The sequence below is a fragment of the Erythrolamprus reginae genome, chromosome 9 (genome assembly GCF_031021105.1).
Source record: "Erythrolamprus reginae isolate rEryReg1 chromosome 9, rEryReg1.hap1, whole genome shotgun sequence".
Lineage (NCBI taxonomy): Eukaryota > Metazoa > Chordata > Lepidosauria > Squamata > Dipsadidae > Erythrolamprus > Erythrolamprus reginae.
Window position 1 is genome coordinate 48003066 of NC_091958.1, and position 18488 is coordinate 48021553.

General features: G+C 42.7%; 1 protein-coding gene across 1 annotated transcript in view; it reads left to right on the forward strand.

Moving 5' to 3' along the window:
- Nucleotides 1-18488, forward strand: part of LOC139172230 (BOS complex subunit NOMO3-like) — a 62444-nt gene that overhangs the window by 11024 nt on the left and 32932 nt on the right. Inside the window, 12 exon segments of the mRNA XM_070761134.1 lie at nt 406-478; nt 2310-2462; nt 3451-3588; nt 4937-5026; nt 5744-5824; nt 5826-5850; nt 6257-6407; nt 8040-8217; nt 10837-10978; nt 13478-13609; nt 16585-16721; nt 17467-17554. Coding sequence (XP_070617235.1) covers nt 406-478; nt 2310-2462; nt 3451-3588; nt 4937-5026; nt 5744-5824; nt 5826-5850; nt 6257-6407; nt 8040-8217; nt 10837-10978; nt 13478-13609; nt 16585-16721; nt 17467-17554 — 1388 coding nt within the window.

The following is an 18488-nucleotide window of genomic DNA, read 5'->3' on the forward strand; positions in this document are numbered from 1 at the left end:
AGTCATATTCTTTACAGTCAAGTTTGGAGCAGTTAATATTAAGCTTGAATCTGTCGTGTGCTCTTGTGTTGTTGTGGTTGAAGCTGAAGTAGTCTTTGACAGGCAGGACATTGCAGCATATGATCTTGTGGGCAATACTTAGATCATGTTTAAGGCGTTGTGGGTCTAAGCTTTCTAGACCCAGGATTGTCAGTCTATTTTCGTAGGGTATTCTGTAAACATTCTGATAGGAATGCATGGGTAATAATTTGAGTTTTTCTGGAGAATATCCAACTGGGAACATTGATTTTATTATGTTGTTGGGTCCAAAACTGGAGGAGGAATTTTATCCATTGAGGGTTTTTTCAATGGATAGGAATGTTCCACCTGGATTATTTTGTGGGGGGGTCTTTTCTTTTTTTCCAGGTATGCCTTTTTAAAAGTGCTTCCTGGAGAATATGAAGTCTTTGCTTCTCATCCCACCTGGACTCTGAAAGAGGTAATAAGCTTGACTGTATTGGCCTCTTTAGCCGATTCCCAAAGGGGAAAGTGATTCTTTAACCAGCTTGGCTCTTCCAAGTTTATTTATTTATTTATTGGAGTTGTATGCCACCCCTCTCCGTGGACTCGGGGCGGCTAACAACAGTGACAAAAAACAGAATGTAAAAATCCAATACTACAACAGCTAAAAACCCTTGTTATAAAACCAATCATACATACAAACATACCATGCATAAATTGTAGAAGCCTAGGGGGAAAGATTATCTTGATTCCCCCATGCCTGACGGCAGAGGTGGGTTTTGAGGAGCTTACGAAAGGCAAGGAGGGTGGGGGCTATTCTAATCTCTGGGGGGAGTTAGTTCCAGAGGGCTGGGGCCGCCACAGAGAAGGCTCTTCCCCTGGGCCCCACCAACCGACATTGTTTAGTTGACGGGACCCAGAGAAGACCCACTCTGTGGGACCTAACTGGTCGCTGGGATTCGTGCGGCAGAAGGCGGTCCCTGAGATAATCTGGCCTGGTGCCATGAAGGGCTTTATAGGTCATAACCAACACTTTGAATTGTGACCGGAAACTGATCGGCAACCAATGCAGACTGCGGAGTGTTGGTGTGACATGGGCATATTTAGGGAAGCCCATGATTGCTCTCGCAGCTGCAAGTTGCTTTTAGCAAGATTTATTGAAACGAAAGCAAACCAGGTTGCAAAAATTCCCGCAGCGTAAACTACTTTGGCCTATCGAGCCAGTTTATCCCAGCCATTGTCAAGGTAGAGATTTTTCAATGTTGTTCCTAACTGCCTTCCTGTGGACCAATGCAGTGGTGGATATTTTCCCTGATAATGGAAGAGACCCACTACCTTGTTTACATGACACTTTTCTGGGTCTTTATTGGCCTGGAGCCAATTATTACACTCTGGAGTGGATGGTTAAGGAGACGTTATCCATATTTTTAGATTTTTTTTTTAAAAAAACCTCATAGACCTTTCCGCCTTTCATGTTTTCTTCTTTTTAATTAATTTTCCAATGTTAAAAAACACAAATATAAAATACAAATACAGTGGTACCTCGTGATACGAACCCCTCGTGATACGAACTTTTCGAGATACGAACTCGGGGTTCGGAAATTTTTTGCCTCTTCTTACGCACTTTTTTTGACTTACGAACCCGCCGCCGATTGCAAAAACGGCGCTCCGCTGGGCGGTGCTGCCCGGCTGTAACCTTCTGAAACAGCCGGGCGCTTCTCGGCAGCCTCCAGAACCCGAACTTTTGCCGAACTTCCAGGTTCGGCGTTCGGGAGAAGTGCCACCGCCCGTCTGTCACCTTCTGAAACAGCCAGGCGCTTCTGGGCATTCTCCCGAACCCAGAAGTTCGGGAAAAGTTCGGGTTCAGGTTCGGGTTCTGGAGGCCGCCGAGAAGCGCCCGGCTGTTTCAGAAGGTTGCAGTTGGGCGCCGGCATCAGGCGGAGCGCCGTTTTTGCGATCGGGGGCGGCATTTTCAGCCGATCTGGAGGCTCAAACGGAGGTGGGGAATCCCAATAGGGAATTCCATGGGCGGAGCTTTGATGTCATGAAGACGTCCTTCCTGGAGGTCACGTTTCGGCCGACTCTGTGGGACCTAATTGGTCGCTGGAATTCGTGCGGCAGAAGGCGGTCTCGGAGATATTCTGGTCCGACGCCATGAAGGGCTTTATAGGTCATAACCAACACTTTGAATTGTGACCGGAAATTGATCGGTAACCAATGCAGACTGCGGAGGAGTCTTCTAACTACTTGATACAGCGATATATCTTGTATCGTTTTGGGTTCAAACCTTTTGGCTCTTCATTTTTCAGGCCACCACTACTGTTCGCGTCACCAGCTCCAATGCGTACGCTTCCAGCTCACTCATCGTAGCCGGGTACAATGTGTCTGGATCAGTCCGAAGCGATGGCGAGCCAATGAAAGGCGTCATGTTTCTCCTTTTCTCCTCTTCCGTGGCAAAGGAGGTCAGTCAAGGTGTTATGAATCAGAACCATTTGTATTAATTCGCTCCGTCGTCGATAGTTTCCTTTCTCTGCCTTGTCGTCCTCGCGGTACTTGATGAAGGCAGATCCATGAAAGAAGAGTTCTCGAGCTGAGTCGGTTCAGGAACCAATTAATTGTTGACTCCTGTTGTAGGGATTAATGTTGTAATTTAAGGATTACCTGTAGGGATTAATGTTGTGATTTGAAGCCCACCAGTAAGGTTTAATGTCATAACTTGAGGTCTAACTGTAAGAATTAATGTTGTAATTTGAGGCCTATCTGTAGGGATTAATGTCACAATTCAAGGACTACCTGTAGTGATAAATGTTGTAACTCAAGGACCTATTGTAAGGATTAATGTCATAATTTGAGGACCACCTGTAGGGATTAATGTCATAATTTGAGGACCACCTGTAGGGATTAATGTCATAATTTGAGGACCACCCTGTAGGGATTAATGTCATAACTCAAGGACCACCTTTAGGGATTAATGTCATAATTTGAGGACCACCTGGAGGAATTAATGTCATAATTTGAGGACTACCTGTAGGGATTCAATGTTGTAATTTGAGGACCACCTGTAGGGATTAATGCCATAACTCAAGGACCAACTATAGGGATTAATGTCATAATTTGATGACCACCTGGAGGAATTAATGTAATAACTCAAGGACCAACTGTAAGGATTAAATGTCGTAATTTGAGGACCCCCTATAGGGATTAATGTCATAACTCAAGGATGAACTGTAGATATTAATGTTGTAATTTCAGGACCCCCTGTAGGGATTAATATCAGAATTTGAGAACTATCTGTAGGCCTTAATCTCATAACTCAAGAACCAACTGTAGGGATTAATGTAATTTGAGGACTACCTGTAAGGATTAGTGTCGTAACTGGAAGAACACCATTGGGATTAATGCCAGAATTCAAGAACTCCCTATAGGGATTAATTTCATCTCTCTGTGCAGGACATTATGGGATGCAACTCTTCTCCAGTCGATGGCTTTCCTGCAAGGGACGATTCCCTCGCCTACCTCTGCAACGTCATTTCCAAAGAGGACGGTACTTTTACCTTCCAGTCTTTGCCGAGTGGCAAATACGCCGTGGTGAGTAAAGCTGCCAGAAGGGTTTTTTCCCCAAAAACATCTCAGCGGTTTCCGATGGTGCTTCCAGCATGCAGTCTGCTCTAAACCCTGCCTTGCGCGGGAGAAGGGGGGACATGATCGAAACATTTAAATATGTCAAAGGGTTAAATAAGGTCCAGGAGGGAAGTGTTTTTAATAGGAAAGTGAACACAAGAACAAGGGGACACAATCTGAAGTTAGTTGGGGGAAAGATCAAAAGCAACATGAGAAAATATTATTTCACTGAAAGAGTAGTAGATCCTTGTTTATAAGTCAGTAGTAGATCCTTGTTTATAAGGAAAAAAATCATGTAAAAAAACCCCCCACCAGATTGTACTACCTAACAGAGTCAAGCAAAAATGAGCATAACTGTGGAAACAACTTGCTTTCTCAGCTACCGATATTTCTCCACGGCTTAGCTATTTGTTATGACGTCATCTACCTGCGTTTTAACTAGATCTCAAGTTACAAGGAAATGTCAGGGAAATATCAGGGAATTTCAAAATGCTTTCCCCTGGACACCCTGGAATGAGCTGTGCTACCCCTACCTTTGTGGCTCTTTGAATAGAATAGAATAGAATTTTATTTGGCCGTGTGATTGGACACACAAGGAATTTGTCTTTGGTACAGATGCTCTCAGCGTACATAACAGAAAAAGATACATTTGTCAAGAGCCATGTGGTACAACACTTAATGATTGTTATAGGGGTCAAATAAGCAACGAAGAAACAATATTAATAAAAATCTTGGATGCAAGCAACAAGTTACAGTTATACAGTCCTAAATGGGAGGAAATGGGTGAAAGGGAATGATGAGAAAAAGCTACTAGAAATTAGAAGTAAACTTAGTAAAAAGTTTGACAGTGTTGAGGGAATTATTTGTTTAGCAGAGTGATGGCGTTTGGGAAAAAACTGTTCTTGTGTCTAATTGTCTGTCTTGATGTGAAGTGCTCTGTAGCGACGTTTTGAGGGTAGGAGTTGAAACAGTTTATGTCCAGGATGCGAGGGGTCAGTAAATATTTTCACTGCCCTCTTTTTGACTCGTGCAGTATACAGGTCCTCAATGGAAGGCAGGTTGGCAGCCATTGTTTTTTCTGCAGTCCTGATTCTCCTCTGAAGTCTGTGTCGGTCCTGTTGGGTTGCAGCACCAAACCAGACACTTACGGAGGTGCAGATGACAGACTCAATGATCCCTCTGTAGAACTGGATCAGCAGCTCCTTGGGCAGTTTGAGCTTTCTATACAGATGTCTTCAATAGGATGGGGAGGAACTAAGACTGGATTTAAAATGTTAAAAGACATTTTAAGCTCTGGGTTGCTGTCTCCTTCCAGATACCCTTTTACAGGGGGGAGAGAATCACGTTCGATGTCGCCCCTTCTAAACTGGATTTTGTTGTGGAGCACGACAGTCTCAAAATTGAGGTAGGTTCTCCCTGGACGTTGTATTAGCGTCCTTTCATACATTTATTATTATTGTTATTATTGTTATTGTTATTATTATTATTATTATTATTATTATTATTATTATTATTATTTATTGGATTTGTATGCCGCCCCTCTCCGCAGACTCGGGGCGGCTAACAACAATGACAAAAAACAACATGTAACAATCCAATTTAATAAAACAACTAAAAACCCTTATTATAAAAACCAAACACACACACAAACATACCATACATAACTTGTAATGGCCTAGGGGAAGGAATATCCTAACTCCCCCATGCCTGGCGACAAAGGTGGGTCTTAAGTAATTTTCGAAAGACAAGGAGGGTGGGGGCCGTTCTAATCTCTGGGGGGAGTTGATTCCAGAGGGCCGGGGCCGCCACAGGGAAGGCTCTTCCCCTGGGGCCCGCCAAACGACATTGTTTGGTCGACGGGACCCGGAGAAGGCCAACTCTGTGGGACCTTATCGGCCGCTGGGATTCGTGGGGTAGAAGGCGGTTCCGGATGTATTCTGGCCCAGTGCCATGTAGGGCTTTAAAGGTCATTACCAACACTTTGAATTGTGACCGGAAACCGATCGGCAGCCAGTGCATTGCAAAGGCCCTCCTTTGGGAGAAATGGACGTTCAGAACTGTTTCAGAAAGGGGAGAGACGATCAGAGTCCAACAGGGTTCAAATTCTCTTCCTCTTTTTCAGCCGGTCTTCCATGTCATGGGCTTCTCCGTCACGGGCAGGATTTTGAACAGCCCCGAGGGTGAAGGGGTACCGTATGCCACCCGTGATCCTGAATAGCCAGATTAAAGGTGGGTACCCTGTTTTGATATTAACCTGGAATCGGGGATTTATGAGCCGAGATGGCTCAGTGGGTAGAGGGCAGTACTGCAGGCCACTAAAGCTGGCTAGATCTGCAGGTCAGCGGTTCAAATCTCATCACCGGCTCAAGGTTGACTCCGCCTTCCATCCTTCCGAGGTGGGTCAAATGAGGACCCGGATTGTGGGGGCAATAGGATGGCTCTGTTAAAATAGTGCTGTTGCTCACATGTTTGGAACCAATTCCCCCCAGAGATTAGAATTGCTAAGATCTTTTGGAATTACCGACCTGTAGCCAGGAAAGTCAGTAGGAATTCTGAAGTTTAAAGTCCCGGTTTCTTTGGCGATGGATAGATGACCTTTACTTTCTCACACTTGTTCGTTTTTTTCTGATTCTAGTTACTACCCGGTCAGATGGTTCTTTCCGCCTTGAAAACATCACTACCGGCACATACACCATCCAGGCTCACAAAGACAACCTCTTCTTCGATACCATCACGGTGAAGATCGCTCCCAACACCCCACAGCTGGCTGATATCATAGTAACCGAGTGAGTTATTTTATTTTCAATATAAAATAATGAGAAAATATTATTTTACTGAAAGAGTAGTAGATCCTTGGAACAAACTTCCAGCAGACGTGGTTGGTAAATCCACAGTAACCGAATTTAAACATGCCTGGGATAAACATATATCCATTGTAAGATAACATACAGGAAATAGTATAAGGGCAGACTAGATGGACCATGAGGTCTTTTTCTGCCATCAGTCTTCTATGTTTCTATGAGTGTCCCTTAAGAGGAATTGAACGGGTCCAAAGACGGGCGACAAAAATGGTGGAAGGTCTTAAAAGCATAAAACTTATCAGGAAAGATGTTTAACTTGGTTAGCTTAGTTGTCTGTAAATAGTCCTTGAGTTACGGCCACAATTGGGATGAGTTACGAATGGGAATGGTAGTGATTTCTGACAGTCTCCAAATGGGTGAACAGTGCGGTCAGACAGTAGGGAAAGCAAGTATCTCCGGGACCGCCTTCTGCCACACGAATCCCAGCGACCAGTTAGGTCCCACAGAGTTGGCCTTCTCCGGGTCCCGTCGACAAAACAATGTCGATTGGCGGGACCCAGGGGAAAAGCCCTTCTCTGTGGCGGCCCCGGCCCTCTGGAACCAGCTCCCCCCAGAGATCAGAATTGTCCCCATCCTCCTCGCCATTCGTAAGCTCCTTAAAACCCACCTCTGTCGTCAGGCATGGGGGAACTGAGATATCCTTTCCCCCTAGGCCTATACAATTTATGCATGGTATGTTTGTGTGTGTGCTTGTTTGGTTTTTAATAAGGTTTTTTTTAGTTATTTTAAATATTAGATTTGTTATATGCTGTTTTTATTATTGTTGTTAGCCGCCCCCGAGTCTACGGAGAGGGGCGGCATATAAATCTAATAAATAAGTAAGTAAGTAAGTAAGTAAGTAAGTAAGTAAGTAAGTAAGTAAGTAAGTAAGTAAGTAGAATGCTTGGCTGCATAGCTAGAGGTATAACAAGCAGGAAGAGGGAGATTGTGATCCCGCTGTATAGAGTGCTGGTGAGATTCCACATTTGGAATACTGTGTTCAGTTCTGGAGACCTCACCTACAAAAAGATGTTGATAAAATTGAGCGCGGATACAAGAATGGTGGAAGGTCTTAAGCATAAAACGTATCAGGAAAGACTTAATGAACTCAATCTCTATAGTCTGGAGGACAGAAGGAAAAGGGGGGACAAGATCGAAACATTTCAATATGTTAAAGGGTTAAATAAGGTTCAGGAGGGAAGTGTTTTTAATAGGAAAGAACACAAGGACAAGGGCCCCCAATCTGAGGTTAGTTGGGGGAAAGATCAGAAGCAACGTGAGAAAATATTATTTGACTGAAAGAGTAGTAGATGCTTAGAACAAACTTCCAGCAGACGTGGTTGGTAAATGCACAGTAAGTGAATTTAAACATGCCTGGGATAAACATAGATCCATCCTAAGATAAAATGCAGGAAATAGTATAAGGGCAGATTAGATGGACCACTGGGTCTTTTTCTGCTGTCAATCTTCTATGTTTCTAAGAGTAGTTCCTGCCTAAACTGAATGGGCCATTTTTCAGGCCAAATTGTGAATGTTGCATTTGTTTCTTCTTCCTTTAAAAACAACCAACCAACACAGATTCAGCGTCTGTGGGCAGATCTCCGTGACCCGCTTCCCCGACTCGATCAAGCAGATCACCAAATACAAAGTGAACATGTGGCCACAGGATAAGGAGAAAGCCGTGCTGATGACAGCGGAAACAGATGCTCGGGGCGGGTTTTGTTTCAAGGCGAGACCAGGCTTATACGTTCTCCAGGTATTTGCAATCTGTTCTTTGTTTCTTTACTTTCGCTTTTCTGTTCTTTTTTCCCCCTTTCCTGTGACAAACACATTTGCTCTTGTCGTCTTGGGATTTTTATCCTAGAAACAGGAAAGTTTAAAAAAAAAAAATAATAATTGAGAATTTATTTATTTATTTATTTATTTAGGGCAATGCTGCACAATGAAATTTATTTATTTATTTATTTATTTAGGGCAATGCTGCACAATGAAATTTATTTATTTATTTATTTAGGGCAATGCCGCACAATGAAATTTATTTATTTATTTATTTAGGGCAATGCTGCACAATGAAATTTATTTATTTATTTATTTATTTAGGGCAATGCTGCACAATGAAATTTATTTATTTATTTATTTATTTAGGGCAATGCTGCACAATGAAATTTATTTATTTATTTATTTAGGGCAATGCCGCACAATGAAATTTATTTATTTATTTATTTAGGGCAATGCTGCACAATGAAATTTATTTATTTATTTATTTATTTATTTATTTAGGGCAATGCGGCACAATGAAATTTATTGATTTATTTATTTAGGGCAATGCTGCACAATGAAATTTATTTATTGATTTATTTATTTAGGGCAATGCTGCACAATGAAATTTATTTATTTATTTATTTATTTAGGGCAATGCTGCACAATGAAATTTATTTATTTAGGGCAATGCTGCACAATGAAATTTATTTATTTATTTATTTATTTAGGGCAATGCTGCACAATGAAATTTATTTATTTATTTATTTATTTAGGGCAATGCTGCACAATGAAATTTATTTATTTAGTGCAATGCTGCACAATGAAATTTATTTATTTATCTATTTATTTATTTAGGGCAATGCTGCACAATGAAATTTATTTATTTATTTATTTATTTATTTATTTAGTGCAATGCTGCACAATGAAATTTATTTATTTATTTATTTATTTAGGACAATGCTGCACAATGAAATTTATTTATTTATTGATTTATTTAGGGCAATGCTGCACAATGAAATTTATTTATTTATTGATTTATTGATTTATTTAGGGCAATGCTGCACAATGAAATTTATTTATTGATTTATTTATTTAGGGCAATGCTGCACAATGAAATTTATTTATTGATTTATTTATTTAGGGCAATGCTGCACAATGAAATTTATTTATTTATTTATTTATTTAGTGCAATGCTGCACAATGAAATTTATTTATTGATTTATTTATTTAGGGCAATGCTGCACAATGAAATTTATTTATTGATTGATTTATTTATTTAGGGCAATGCTGCACAATAAAATTTATTTATTGATTTATTTATTTAGTGCAATGCTGCACAATGAAATTGATTGATTGATTGATTGATTGATTGATTGGATTTGTATGCCGCCCCTCTCTGGAGACTCGGGACGGCTAACAGCAACAATAAAGCAGTGTACAATAGTAGTCTGATGTTAGAAACAATTAAAAACCCATTCATATAAAAAAACCAAACATACATACATACATACCATGCATAGAATTGTAAAGGCCTAGGGGGAAAGAGGATCTCAATTCCCCCATGCCTGACGGCAGAGGTGGGTTTTAAGGAGCTTACGAAAGGCAAGGAGGGTGGGGGAAATTCTAATCTTTGGGGGGAGTTGGTTCCAGAGGGCCAGGGCCGCCACAGAGAAGGCTCTTCCCCTGGGTCCCACCAAGCGGCATTCTTTAGTTGACAGAACCCGGAGAAGATCCACTCTGTGGGACCTAACTGGTCACTGGGATTCGTGCAGCAGAAGGCGGACCCTGAGATAATCTGGTCCGGTGCCATGAAGGGCTTTATAGGTCATAACCAACACTTTAAATTGTGATCGGAAACTGATCGGCAACCAATGCAGACTGCGGAATTGCTTGTTTCTACCTTGTAAATGGACATTTTTATAGCCGACAACTATATTCTCTAAGTGTAACATATTTTTGCTGATAATGAAAAGGGAGACTACTATAGATCTATTTCGAGCTTGTTTGCTCTCATCGTGCAGCCAGACTCTTACTGGGATTTGAACCTGGACCTCTGACTTGTAAGGCAGTGGCCTTAGCCTCTAGGCTACAGGCTCGCCTCCTTATCAGCTTGTACCAGGGAAGGGTTATGTGTGATTTTTGTCGAGTCGTCCTGATATATGGGAGGAGCATACAACTTCCTTTTTGCCTCTTGGCCCCACCAGGGTCCATATTCCAAGGCAGATAAACTTTTAAAATCTGAGAAACCCAATGTAAAACCTAAGAAAAAACAATATAAAAACCTAGTCGAAACCCCCACCTAATTAAAAAGCGTTTAACTAACATTCATACATGATGATTCATTCATTCCGTCGGCCAGAGCTTGAAGGCGATGCTCCAAGCCTGCCAGCAGAGATGTGTTTTTAGGGCCTTACGGAAGGCCAGGAGGGTGGGGGCAACACATATCTCCAGGGGGGAGCTGATTCCCAAAGGCCGGAGCTGCCACCGAGAAGGCCCTTCCCCTGGGCCCCGCCAGGTGACACTGCTTGGCTGACGGGGCCCAGAGATATGTGAGGCAGTATATGGTCCCATAAATAATCTAGTCCTAAGCCATGTAAGACTTTCTTTCTTGCAGGTCATTGTTCCTGACGCCGAAGTTAGAGCAGGACTTGCTTTAAAGCCCAAAGTTTTTCCTGTTACAGTGGCTTCCAAGCCAGTGCTGGATGTGATCTTCTCTCAGTTCTTGGCTTCGGTTTCTGGGAAGATCACTTGTTTGGGTAAGCTATTCCCCCCTCCCCCCTGTTCCATGAAAGACACAGAATGTGACCTGTCCTTCTGTATGGCTATAACTTTGTTGCTTGTATCTTTACGATTGATATAGTTTTATTTAGTTTCCTAGTACGATTTATGTTGATCCCATCACTAAGCGTGGTATCTTATGATTTGCGATGAAAGTATTTTTATGATGGCTAGGGTCATGATTTATCGCTTACAGCTTTTATATATACTGAGAGCTCATGCGCCAAAGAAGAAAATCCTTGCGTGTCCAATCACACTTAGCCAAGAAAGAATTGTATTCCATTCATAGAAACATAGAAGATTGACGGCAGAAAAAGACCTCATGGTCCATCTAGTCTGCCCTTATACTATTTCCTGTATTTTATCTTAGGATGGATAGATGTTTATCCCAGGCATGTTTAAATTCAGTTACTGTGGATTTACCAACCACGTCTGCTGGAAGTTTGTTCCAAGGATCTACTACTCTTTCAGTGAAATAATATTTTCTCACGTTGCTTTTGATCTTTCCCCCAAATAACTTCAGATTGTGCCCCCTTGTTCTTGTGTTCACTTTCCTATTAAAATTCCATTCCATATTCTATTCTATTCCATCCCATTCTATTCTATTCCCCATCCCATATCCTACATCCCACTCTACATTCTACCTCCCATTCTCATTCCATTCCATTCTACATCTCATCCCCATTCCATTCCATATTTTACATTCTACACCCCATTCCTATTCCATTCTGCATTGAACATTCTACATCCTTTTCCCATTCCATTCCATATTCAATTCAATTCAATTTATTAGATTTGTATGCCGCCCCTCTCCGAAGACTCGGGGCGGCTCACAACAATAATAAAAACAGTATAACAATGGAACAAATCTAATAATGAAATTATATAAAAAAACCCAACAATTTAAAAAACCATACAGTACACATAAAATAGAAGAAAGCCTGGGGGAGATGTCTTAATTCCCCCATGCCTGGCGATATAGGTGGGTCTTGAGTAACTTGCGAAAGACAAGGAGGGTGGGGCCCATTCTAATCTCCGGGAGGGGAGTTGATTCCAGAGGGCCGGGGCCGCCACAGAGAAGACTCTTCCCCTGGGGCCCGCCAAACGACATTGTTTGGTCAACGGGACCCGGAGAAGGCCAACTCTGTGGGACCTTATCGGCCGCTGGGATTCGTGTGGTAGAAGGCGGTTCCGGAGGTATTCTGGTCCAATGCCATGAAGGGCTTTAAAGGTCATAACCAACACTTTAACACTTTACCATATCGTATTCCTGTTCCCATTCCATTCTATTCTACATTCTATTCCCAGTCCATTCTATATTATGTTCTATTCTATTCTATTGGTTTCTGCTACACTGGGCAGTTCACTGTCTTGATGGTCACCTTCCGTTGGTCTAGGCCAGGAGTAGGCAAAGTTGGCTATTCAATGACTTGTGGACTTCAACTCCCAGAATTCCTGAGCCACTCATGCTAGCTCAGGAATTCTGGGAGTCGAAGTCCACAAATCATAGAAGTGCCAACTTTGCTTACCCCTGGTCCAGGCAGCTGGAATCCCAAGGTAGACAGAAATCCAGATGAAGTGAGTAAATTAACCTGGTCACCTGCTTTAAGGCTCATCTGTTCTCATTCCTAGTTTCCGCAACTTGGGTGTCCTCCTCGATCCACAGCTCACATTAGAGAACCATCTTTCAGCTGTGGCGAGGGGGCCGCTTGCCCAGGTTCGCCTGGTGCACCAGTTGCGGCCCTATCTGGACCGGGACTCATTGCTCACAGTCACTCATGCCCTCATCACCTCGAGGCTCGACTACTGTAATGCTCTCTATATGGGGCTATCTTTGAAAAGTGTTCGGAAACTTCAGATCGTGCAGAATGCAGCTGCGAGAGCAGTCATGGGCTTGCCTAGGTATGCCCATGTTTCACCAACACTCCGCAGTCTGCATTGGCTGCCGATCAATTTCCGGTCACAATTCAAAGTGTTGGTTATGACCTTTAAAGCCCTTCATGGCACCGGACCAGAATATTTCCGAGACCGCCTTCTGCCGCACGAATCCCAGCGACCGATTAGGTCCCACAGAGTGGGCCTTCTCCGGGTCCCGTCAACTAAACAATGTCGGTTGGCGGGCCCCAGGGGAAGAGCCTTCTCTGTGGCGGCCCCGACTCTCTGGAACCAACTCCCCCCCAGAGATTAGAACTGCCCCTACTCTCCCTGCCTTTCGTAAACTCCTTAAAACCCACCTTTGTCGTCAGGCATGGGGGAACTGAATCACCTCCCCCGGGCATGTACAATTTATGCATGGTATGTTTGTGTGTATGTTTGCTTAGTAAATGGGGTTTTTAAAATATTTTAAATTATATTTAGATTTGTCATGAATTGTCGTATCCTGCTGTGAGCCGCCCCGAGTCTGCGGAGAGGGGCGGCATACAAATCTAAATAATAATAATAATAATAATGATAATAATAATTTCTCTTTCCTGCAGATGCTTGTGGGGAATTGATGGTGATTCTTCAGTCCATCCTTCGACCAGGAGAAAAACGAAGCCTCCAACTTACAGCCAAGTCAACTTCCTTGGCCTTTACCTTTGAAAATGTCCTGCCGGGCAAATACAAAAGTAAGAATCGAGTATGACCTTACATCTTTTGAGCACAGTGCTTCTACCAGACACCTTTTTTGCTTATTTCTATCTTGAGATTTCGTTGAAGCCCAGGTTGTGTATACAGCAATTGAAGGAATTCGGCAGTACAGCTTCTCTCTGTGGCTCATTAAAGCAGCTGCATCATTTGGCCGGTTGTGAAAAATATGTGCGTGAATAAATCTAAAGCAGTTGCATTATTGATAGGTCAGTTTCAATAAATAACAGAGATATTGGGCTACTATGGCTGGAGGTGGCACAATGGATAGAATGTAGTATTATAGGCTAACTCACTGCTCACTGCCAGGAGTTCGATTCTGATCAGCTCGAGGTTGACTCGGCCTTCCATCCTTCCGAGGTTGGTAAAATGAGGACCCAGATTGTTTGGGATCAAAAGGCTGACTTAGTAAATCATTTAGAGTGGGCTGGAAAGTACTGTGAGGTGGCATATAAGTCTAAGCACTATTGCTATTGTTTAAGTGACATTTTCACTCTTCTTCTTCTTTTTCTCCTTCTTCCTCTTCCACCTCCTCCTCATCTCCTTCTCCTTCCTCCTCTTCTTCTTCCTCTTCTACCTCTTCTTCCTCTCCTTCCTCCTCTTCTTCCTCTTCTTCCACCTCCTCCTCTTCTTCTTCCTCTTCTACCTCTTCTTCCTCCTCCTCCTCTCTCTCCCTCTTCTGCTTCTCCTTCTTCTCCTTCTTCCTCTTCTTCCTCTTCTTCCACCTCCTCTTCTTCCTCTTCTACCTCTCCTTCCTCTTCCTCTTCTTCCTCTTCTTCCTCCTCCTCTTCTTCCTCCTCCTCTCTCTTCCTCTTCTTCTTCTTCTCCTTCTTCTCCTTCCTCCTCTTCTTCCTCTTCTTCCACCTCCTCTTCTTCTTCCTCTTCTACCTCTCCTTCCTCTTCCTCTTCCTCTTCTTCCTCTTCTTCCACCTCCTCCTCTTCTTCTTCCTCTTCTACCTCTTCTTCCTCCTCCTCTTCTTCCTCCTCCTCCTCTCTCTTCCTCTTCTTCTCCTTCTCCTTCCTCCTCTTCTTCCTCTTCTTCCACCTCCTCTTCTTCTTCCTCTTCTACCTCTCCTTCCTCTTCCTCTTCTTCCACCTCCTCCTCTTCTTCCTCCTCCTCTTCCTCCTCCTCTCTCTTCCTCTTCTTCTTCTTCTCCTTCTTCTCCTTCCTCCTCTTCTTCCTCTTCTTCCACCTCCTCTTCTTCTTCCTCTTCTACCTCTCCTTCCTCTTCCTCTTCTTCCTCTTCTTCCTCCTCCTCCTCTCTCTTCCTCTTCCTCCTCTTCTTCTTCTTCTTCCATATCCATCATCAGATGTTGGTGACCATGTTGGCGATCTTATTGACCTTTATGTGGAAGCATCCCCTTGCCCATGGGATTTACATTCGGATGCTTGAGCACTGACTCACATTTATCGCAGTGTCCCACAGTCATGCGATCCCCTTCCGACATGCACAGTCAACAGGGTAGCCAGATTCAATTAACAACCATTCTGCTAATTTAACAACTACAGGGATTCACTTAACAACCGTGGGAAGGAAAGTCTTAAAATGGGCCAAAACTCACTTAACAAATATCTCACTCGGCAACATAAATTTGGGGCTCAACTATGGTTTATATGTTTGCGGACTATTGGGTGAGCTTATATGGGTTCAGTTTTGAAGCATATGCAGCCTAAAAATATACTCACATTTGTTGTTGTTACTCGCTAAGTCATGTTAGACCCATTGCGACCCCGTGGACAATGTTACTCCAGCCTTCCTGTCTTCTACCATCCCCTGGAGTCCAGCCACCTCGTTCTCTGTGGTCCCCTTCTTCTTTTGCCCTCAATCTCTCCCAGCATTCAGCTCTTCTCCAGTGAGTCCTTCCTTCTCATTAGGTGGCCAAAGTCTTTGAGTTTCATCTTCAGGATCTGGCCTTCTAGAGAGCAGTCAGGGTTGATCTCCTCTAGCACTGACCGGTTGGATCGCCTTGCAGTCCAAGGGACACGCAGGAGTCTTCTCCAGCACCAGAGTTCTTCAAAGGTCTCAATTCCTTGGCGCTTAGCCTTCCTTATGGTCCAACTTTCACAGACATATATTGCGACTTAGAAAACCATTAAACTATAAGCAGTTGAGTAATTCAGAATTACTCTGTTTCAAATGTCTGATCTTCAGGTGTGCAATGTCGGTTATTTAGAAACCAGGTTGATTCCTGTTGTGGTTAGCTCTGGCCCAGCTCCTGCCCCAAGGACTGTGGATGCGGGGGAGACATCTACATGCCGCAGGCCTGTTTTGCCCCCGGTGGAATCTGCTGATGAAGGCTCCTCTGACCAAGAAGACATGAGTGACAGGGAGGAGGAGAGTGGGGCAGACAGCTCAGAAGGAGATCAATTATCTTTCTCCTCCTTGGATTCAGAACAAGAGTTAATGATACAGCCACGCATGCGGAGAGCGATGCATAGGCAGCAACAACTGAGAGATTATCATCAAAGAAAATGAGGCCACCTGTGGTTGGGTGGGGCTGTGGTCATTAGTGAGGCTGCTATAAAGAGCAGCCTGTGGGTTTGGCCATTGTGGAGGATTATCTGATCGTTGTGTTTCATGCCTGCTTTGCTAACTTCGACCTTTTGTGTGCTGATTTCCCCCTGCTTTGAAACTAAACCAGAGCAAAGGATGTTTCACTTTGTGAAAGAAGAAGGACTGTGAATTGCCTCACAGCTGCAAGCTAAGTATCACAGAACTGATAAGGGACTTGTACAAATTACCAGTTTGTTTGGAGACGAGTGCTCTTGGCTATACCAAAAGAGGGCTTGGTTTAAGTGACTTTTCATTATAAAGAACATTGTTTTGAATTTTCAAACGTGTGTGTGTCTGAAATTGTACCTGTGCATTTTTGGGAGGATTCGACCAGAGAGCTCGATAGAACAATTCCTGAGGCTTCTTTTTCCATGATCCATTTCCCCCCCTTTAATTTAAAGTGAGCATCATCCAAGAAGATTGGTGTTGGAAGAATAAATCCTTGGAGATAGAAGTCGTGGAAGAAGATGTATCGGGCATCGAATTCCGCCAAACCGGTTACATGCTGCGATGTTCTCTCTCCCATGCCATTACCTTGGTAAGTAACCAAAACAAATTCATTAAACTTTTGGCACCCGTTCATCTCTTTTACCGAGGGCCCTGTGGGGGTGAACAAGTCAAAAATATAAAAACATTACACTTACTACATCATCCCACGGATAATAACGGCAGTAAGAATTTGCACAAAATTGGAAAAGAGAAAAGAACCCCTTGAATGCTATGATTGTAAAAAAATGTGCTGAGATGAGTAAACTAACCATAGAATTGAGAGAGAGGAAAAGGAGTACCATAAAATATGGGAGAAATAGTAAGATTGGCTTGAAAAGAAAAATTAACATGTGAATTAAGATAAAAATGAAAGAATAAAAAGGGAAAATATGATAGATGTAACTTTAAATCTTAGTGGTGGCAAATAATGTATATAACAGTATAATTATTTGGTTAACGATGAGAAGATTAATAATAGTGCAGACTTAATAAATAGTATGACAGTGTTGAGGGAATAAATTATTTAGCAGAGTGATGGCGTTTGGGGAAAAACTGTTCTTGTGTCTCTATAGCATCGTTTTGAGGGTAATTTAATGACGGTTTACCAAATTCTATGTCAGAAAAGGTTATAAAATGGGGCAAAATTCATTTAGCAACAGAAATTTTGGTCTCAATTGTAAATCGAGGACTACCTATTCATAAATGTCATCTTGCTTAGTATCCTTCGAAGCCTTTGTCTCTTTTTGCATCTTTTGATCTTGGTATCTTTTGACTGAGATTTTAATGCTCTTTAGGAATTCTACCAAGATGGAAACGGACCGGAAAATGTTGGTGTTTACAACCTGTCCAAAGGTGTGAACAGGTTCTGCCTCTCTAAGCCAGGTGAGGAATCCTTAGGAGACAAGTTGAAAACAAGAGAAGTTTCTTTGCAGCGCATTTTGGAGATAAGGATCAACAGGGGAAGATATTTTTGCGGATAAAAAGGATAGTCAGAAAAATGAGGGGCACATATTTTGTGTTCCTAAAGCACAGGTTGGTTTGTGATATTTTGAGAGAGAGAGAGAGAAATGCGACAGTTTGTCGTTTGATTAATTCAGCAGATATTCTGCTTTAGCATAGACATCAGAGACTTATTGTTAATGGCGAGTATTCTGAGCAGAGACAGGTTACAAGCGGTGTGCCACAAGGGTCTGTTCTGGGTCCTATTCTTTTTAATATGTTTGTGAGTGACATAGGGGAAGGTTTGGTAGGGAAGGTTTGCCTATTTGCCGATGACTCTAAAGTGTGCAATAGGGTTGATATTCCTGGAGGGGTCTGTAATATGGTAAATGACTTAGCTTTACTAGATAAATGGTCAAAGCAATGGAAACTGCAGTTTAATGTTTCCAAATGTAAAATAATGCACTTGGGGAAAAGGAATCCTCAATCTGAGTATTGCATTGGCAGTTCTGTGTTAGCAAAAACTTCAGAAGAGACGGATTTAGGGGTAGTGATTTCTGTCAGTCTCAAAATGGGTGAGCAGTGTGGTCGGGCAGTAGGAAAAGCAAGTAGGATGCTTGGCTGCATAGCTAGAGGTATAACAAGCAGGAAGAGGGAGATTGTGATCCCCTTTTATAGAGCGCTGGTGAGACCACATTTGGAATACTGTGTTCAGTTCTGGAGACCTCACCTACAAAAAGATATTGACAAAATTGAACAGGTCCAAAGACGGGCTACAAGAATGGTGGAAGGTCTTAAGCATAAAATGTATCAGGAAAGACTTAATGAACTCAATCTGTATAGTCTGGAGGACAGAAGGGAGAGGGGGGACATGATC